Source organism: Tupaia chinensis, unplaced genomic scaffold, assembly GCF_000334495.1.
Source record: "Tupaia chinensis unplaced genomic scaffold, TupChi_1.0 Scaffold143650_1, whole genome shotgun sequence".
In the NCBI taxonomy this organism is placed as follows: Eukaryota; Metazoa; Chordata; class Mammalia; order Scandentia; family Tupaiidae; genus Tupaia; species Tupaia belangeri.
The window spans coordinates 8,742-15,892 of record NW_006203499.1 but is presented as its reverse complement, the minus strand read 5'-3'; the positions used below and the strand labels follow the sequence as shown (position 1 = coordinate 15,892).

The 7,151-nt window shown below is 42.8% G+C and overlaps 1 protein-coding gene across 1 annotated transcript in view; it reads right to left on the bottom strand.

Moving 5' to 3' along the window:
* Positions 1-1,770: 1,770 nt before the first annotated feature.
* The window catches only part of LOC114005342 (olfactory receptor 7A10-like), a gene marked incomplete at its 5' end in the record, with an annotated part of 10,228 nt that continues 4,847 nt past the window's right edge, over positions 1,771-7,151 (bottom strand). The window contains one exon of the mRNA XM_027766739.1: positions 1,771-1,936. Within this exon, the coding sequence (XP_027622540.1) occupies positions 1,771-1,936 (166 nt within the window). The remainder of the gene's footprint in view (positions 1,937-7,151) is intronic.

Here is a 7,151-nt window from a genome sequence, read left to right as displayed (position 1 = left end):
GGAGGAGAAGGGATTGTGGCGTGACCATCCCTTCTGGGGGGTGATTTCTCGCTTTCTGTCTCTATGTCTCTCTCTGTGTGTCTAGCGAGCGCATGCGCCCTATAGTGAAAACCTCTCCAAAAAAAAAGAAATAATGGCAAAGTAAAAATTGCTAGCATACCACTTTTCATCTATTAAATGCAATTTTTATTTTATCTAAATACCTATCATGAGAAAGTGTAAAATGTATGGCCCATGACTGCTTATGTAAAGCAATATTCAGAAGATTAGTATAAATGCTTCGCATCAAGAAGGAAACATACTGAAACATGCTCCATCTTAAAAGTAAATAAGAGGTAGGGTTAGTAGGTGGTGTGGTGGTTAAGGCACTGGGCTCCCACATTGTTGATCATGGTTCAAGTCCTGGACCTAGTGGCTTGAAACTCATGCTGGGCACATGTGCATATGTACTCGAAATCCCAAGAAGAGAATGGAGGAGAAGGGATCATGGTGTGGCCGTCCAACCTGAGGGGTGATTTATCACTTTACCTCTCTCTGACTCTTTGGCAAGTGCATGCACCATATGGCAAGAACCTAAAATAAATAAGCATATAAATAAATAAAGGACTAGCCCGTGGCCTGGCAGTTAAGGTGACTGGATCTCATATGGCCAACCATGTAGTTTGAGTCCCAGATCTGGCAGCATGAGAAACATGCTGAGTGAGTGTGCATGTCCCCAAAACTCCCAAAGAAGGGAGGTATGGAGGAAGTGGGGCATGACTATGCCCCATGGGGGTGCTTTCTCACTTTTTTTTCTCCCTCCCTCTCTCTCCCTGTCTCTCTTCAGGGAGTACCTGCACCTTCTGCCAAACAGAAAAAATAAATTATGTAAATAAATAAGAAATGTCCTTGCTGCAGTGTATACCCTTCCATAACTAATACCTTATTTTTCTTTTCCATTTATTTACAAAGATCCTTGGACAAATGTTCTACATTTTTTTTTTTTGGAGAGATTTTTGCTATAGGGTGCGTGCACTTGCCAGACAGACAGAGACAGAGAGACAGAAAGCGAGAAATCACCCCCCCAGGGGGAATGGTCACACTGCAATCCCTTCTCCTCCGTTCTCCTCTCGGGATCTTGGGCAAGCACGCACATGCGCCTGGCATGAGTTTTAAGCCACTGGGTCCAGGACGCGAACCGATGTTGACTATGTGGGAGTCCAGCAACATAGCCATTACGCTAACTGCTGGTTCCCAAATGTTCTACATTTTTAAAAAGAGATTTTTGCTATAGAGCATGTATACTCACTGAAGAGACAGAGAGACAGAAAGCAAGAAATCAGAAATCACTCCCTGGGGGGCCAGCCATGTCACAAACCCTTCTCCTTCATTCTCCTCTTAGGATTTTGGGCACACACACACACACACACACACACACACACACACACACAGATCCAGGACATCACACACACACACACACACAGAGTGTGTGTGTTTTAAGCTTCCAGATCCAGGACTTGAAGCATGGTTGACTACATGGGAGTCCAGTGCTATAACCATTATGTCATCTGCTGGTTCCCAAACGCTCTACTTTGACTAGAATCACTTTAAGCTTCCCCCTCTCTCTTCCAACGGGAGCTCCAAGACCATTATTAATTGTCCGTAATTACTCTCCATCGCTGAACTGCAATGCTCAATAACTTTTGAGAATCAGATAAATACATGAATAAATTCATTCATCAAGAAAGCAAGTAAATAATTACATCAAACTCTTGGGTCTGGGCTAAGCTCTCAGGTGACCTCCGGGAGATATTCATGGTATCCATTCTCTCTGTCCTTTTCCTGCAGTAACTTCTGGGCCTTTACACTCACCTCGATGAGTTTTCTGGAAGAAAGGACAGTGTGTGGAGACTTGAATTCCTCCCAGGACAGTTGATGATGGAGACTGAAACCCTGTCTGGAGACAGGATGACAGGAAGGAGCCAAACATAAGTGCCTGACCCAGATTAGGACTTTAAAAGAAACAACTCTGTCCCTCACAGCCCAAGCTTGCTCGTACTAAGAGACAGCAGAGCAGGTATTTACATCTCCCTGGATCTGCCCACGAGACATATTTCCTGATGTTATCCTAACTCTGAGCATGTCATTTCCCTGGGAGACATTGCTCTGCTCCCAAGGAAATTTTCTTCATGTGTATTCTATGTTCCCAAGACACCAGATTAAATGTCCGGGGAATCTGGCTTTAATTCTTCCTTCTGCATGAACTCACCTGTCTCCCAGAAGTCTAACCTCCCAACACCTTTGATCAGTCCTGACTTAGATTTTTCTCTAAGGTCTTGAATTGAGGAAATCTGTCTTGACCAGGTCTTTTGGATCGCCAAAACGTTGGCTTGTGGTAGTAACTCAGATCTTGATATCTCAAAATTTTTTTTTTAAAAAAAGAATTATTTTATTTTGATGATTTTATTTTTAAAAATTTTAAAAAGAATTATTTATTTATTTAAGTCCACTGATGATGATGATTATTTTTTTTAATTTGACCAGACAGAGACAGAGAGAGAGAGAGAGAAAAGGAAAGCGATAAAGCAAGCCTCCAGGTTTGGGACTTGAACTGTTGTTGGCCATGTGGGAATCCTGCACCTTTAACCACCACGCCACTTGCCAGTCTCGGTTATTTTATTTTTTAACCCGACCATAGACAGACAGAGAGAGAAAGGAAAGTGAAAAGGCAAGCCACCAGGTCCAGAATTCAAATCCTGATCAGGCATGTATGAGTTCAGTGACTTAACTACCATGCCACCTGGCAGCCCCTCCAAGAAATTGCTATACTTCTTTTGAACAAAGTGGTGAACCATGATTCCTTAATACCAAACCAGGGGGAACCACATCCTATACCTCTGTTTCATTAATATAAAAATCCTGGGTATTGCTTTTGGCTTCATGATACTTTTTCAAATACAATGAAAAATTTCATACTTATAGGGACAATAGGTGGCATGGCAGTTGAGGCATTGGACTCCCACATGGTTGACCCGGGTTTGAGTCCCAGACCCTGTGGCATAAAACTCATGCCAGGTGCTTGTGTGTGTGTGTGCCCAAAATCCCAACAGGAGAATGGAGGAGAAAGGATTGTGGTGTGGCCATCCCCCCCTGGGGGTGATTTCTCACTTTCTCTCTGTCTCTCTCCAGTGAGTGCACTTGCCCTATGGCAAAAACTTGGGAAAAAAAAGAAACATACTTATAATAAGATTAAGCCATCATTTAATCAGGAAATCTGTCTTGACCAGGTCTTTTGGATCTCCAAAGCATTGGCTTGTGGTAGTTTGATATCTCCAAACATTTTTTTAAAAAAAGAATTATTTTATTTTGATGATTTTATTTTAAAAAATTTTAAAAAGAATTATTTATTTATTTAAGTCCACTGATGATGATGATTATTATTTTTTAATTTGACCAGACAGAGACAGAGAGAGAGAGAAAAAAGGAAAGCGATAAAGCAAGCCTCCAGGTTTGGGACTTGAACTGTTGTTGGCCATGTGGGAATCCTGCACCTTTAACCACTTGCTGGTCTCGATGATTTTATTTTTTTAACCTGACCATAGAGAGACAGAGAGAGAAAAGAAAGTGAAAAAACAAGCCACCAGGTCCAGAACTCAAATCCTGGTCAGGCATGTAGGAGTTCAGTCCCTTATCTACCCTGCCACCAGGCAAGAGAGAGAAAAGGAAAGCGATAAAGCAAGCCTCCAGGTTTGGGACTTGAACTGTTGTTGGCCATGTGGGAATCCTGCACCTTTAACCACCACGCCACTTGCCAGTCTCGGTGATTTTATTTTTTAACCCGACCATAGACAGACAGAGAGAGAAAGGAAAGTGAAAAGGCAAGCCACCAGGTCCAGAATTCAAATCCTGATCAGGCATGTATGAGTTCAGTGACTTAACTACCATGCCACCTGGCAGCCGTGCCCAGCGTGGGTTTTAAGCCACCGGGTCCGGGATGCAAACCGTGGTTGACTACGTGGGAGTCCAGCGACATAGTCATTACGCTAACTGCTGGGAACCACATCTTGTACCTCTGTTTCCTTAATATAAAAATCCTGGGTATTGCTCTTGGCTTCACGATACTTTTTCAAATACAATGAAAAATTTCACACTTATAGGGACAATAGGTGGCATGGCAGTTGAGGCATTGGACTCCCACATGGTTGACCCGGGTTTGAGTCCCAGACCCTGTGGCATAAAACTCATGCCAGGTGCTTGTGTGTGTGTGTGCCCAAAATCCCAACAGGAGAATGGAGGGGAAAGGATTGTGGTGTGGCCATCCTCCCTGGGGGTGATTTCTTACTTTCCCTCTCTCTGTCTCTCTCCAGTGAGTACACTTGCCCTCTGGCAAAAACTTGGGAAAAAAAAGAAGCATACTTATAATAAGATTAAGCAATCATTTAATTCTTTATTTATAAAATATTTGTGAATTACAAGAGATATGTTTAAGCAGAGTATGGTCACATAACAATTCATTTTTTTTTCTGTTTCTCCATTCCGTCAGCACTTTTGGCATGCATACACGTGTGCTTGGCTTATTTTTCAACCACAGAGGCCATGTGCCCAGGAATTGTCTATTTCTTCTAGCTTATCCAATTTGTTGCCAGTTGATTGTTCATAGTAATCTCATATGATCTTTGTATATCTGTGGTATCCGTTGTAATGTCTCTTTTTTTCCTTTCTTTTTTTTTTTTTTTCTCGACAGAGCGATAGTGAGAGGGAACGTGAGAAATCACTCCCTTGGGGAGATAGCTATGCCACAATCTCCCTCCTCCATTCCCTTCCTGGGATTTGGGGCACACATGTGTGCATGCCCATATGTTGAATTCAAGCCACCAAGTCCAGGACTCAAACCACAGTCAGCCATGTGGGAGTCCAGCACCTTAGCCACCATTCCACTTGCTGGTCCCAGTTTACACTTAAGGATCTCTTAACACATTAGTTACTATTTCAGTTTAGCTTTCTGTTACTGACAGCTAAATGCTACCCAGAAGTTGCTGCACTGTTTACAATAAAGTTTAGAATTTTCATGTCATAGCTGCAAAAAAAATCTATTGATTATATTGGTTTATGAGGTTCTTTTCTCCTCCAAAGGGTGGAGAGAGTTGGAAAAAGACCCAAAGCGCTGGTGTCAGGTTGTTTATTGCTGAGTCAGGGTGGGTTCACAAAGCCCAAGTGCTTTTTCTCTCTTGGAAATTATAACCAGCAAGGAGACGACTCACAGAGCCCAGAGTGGATGGCAACACCATGCTACCTCCTCCTCCACTCTCTTCCTCGGATCTTGGACACACATGTGCCTGGCATGGTTTTCAAGCTGCCAGGTCTGGAACGTGAACAATGGTTGGCCATATGGGAGTCCAGTGCCTTAACCACCACACCATATGCTGGCCCCAATGTTTCTATTTTTAACATATGAAATAAATCAATGACAAATTAGTTGTCAGCCAAGCAAATGGTGATCTCTTGGCTCTGGGTTTGATTTATTTGATTTTCAGGTGACGTTGGGTAAAGGTTCTCAGTTTCTGTTCTCCCTCAACCTTTTCTGCAAGGCTCTCAGGCTCACCTGGATGTGGTCCCTAAAAATAAGTTCATTTCACAGACATCTGCATTCTTTCGCAGGAGTCTAAATAACAAAGACTGAAGCTCTGTCCCTGGAAAGACGGAAGGACAGAGTGAAGCATTCGTCCCCTAGTCTAACTGAAGACTGCAAAAACAACAGCCATGTTCCAGCCAGCTCAAGGCTTCGAACTCTGATGAAAATCGGAGAGATATTTACAGGTCCCTTTATCTGTGCATTTGGCACATTTCCTTATTAATCTAGATCCTGACTACCTGATTTCTCTTGTGGACACTTGTCTGGGCAGAAAGAAATATTTTCCTGCTCATGGATTGTTCCCATGAGACTAGGTGAATCCAATTTCCATTCCTCCCTCTCGGTGGACTCCTCTGCCTCTACAGATCCATGTTACCACCTTTGCCAACCTAAGTTAATATGTGCTGCAAATTACTTGCCTTTGCTAGTTCCCTTGGAACACACACGCACCTTCTTGGGGCTAGAGCTCCAGCTAGATACAGCAAAATGCTATGCTGTTTTCATCAAGGTAGAGAACCATGTTCATCAGCTATAAAACCTTGTATAGGAGGCCAACGATTGTGCCTGGCATGAGTTTCAAGCCATCAGGTCAAACCATGGTTGGCCATGTGGGAGTTCAGAGCTGTAACCACTACGCTACCTGCTGGCCCCACTATCATTTGATTTTACACAAGGCTGATATATGAGGCCAATACCTTTGGAACTTGTCCTACCTTTGCAGAAATGAGATTCAGCTATGTGGTGTGATCTGTCCACACTTAGGCATGGAGTAGGGGATGAGCTTTGGTTGGAATTCCGTAAAGAAGTTTTCAAGTCTTATGCCCTAGGCAAGTAGTTCTCAGTCAGAGTGACTATACCTTCAGGAGATACTTGGCAATGTCTGGTGAAACTTCTGGTTGTCACCACTGGGGAAGTGCTACTGGTATTTAGTGGGGGAAAGGCTACTTGGAGTTAGGGGGTGGGGGCAAGGACACTGTCTATTACAGTGCACAGAAGAGCAGTGTCCCCAAGGGAGATCAGGTAGTCTGCGTTTGGAGTAGCAAGAGGGAAATCAGGGCTAGTAGGTGGTGTGGTGGTTAAGGTGCTTGACTCCCACATGGCCAATGGTGTTTCAGTTCCCAGAACTGATGACTTAGAAATCCCACTGGGCAAGGGTGTGTGCATGTTGAAAATCCCAGGAGGAGAATGGAGGAGAAGAAACTTTCCCTCTCATTGTCTCTCTCCAACAAGTACACATATCCAATGGCAAAAACAAATGAACGACAACAACCAAAACAAAATAAAAAAATGAAAGGGGGATGTGTGAAATGAACAAATAAAGGGAGAATAAATAAATATGAAAAAATAAATATCTCTTCTATTTTCATTAGAGTACCCAGTCTTGGACTGGATGGAATATAGTGGTTGCTTTCAGAAATTCTGCTATTTTCTTTTATTATTAATTATAATTATTGTTATAATTATTATTTATATTTCAGTTTTTTCTCTAGGGTCTATACACTCACCGATAGAAGCAAACGGAAGGGAGGGAAACCGAGAA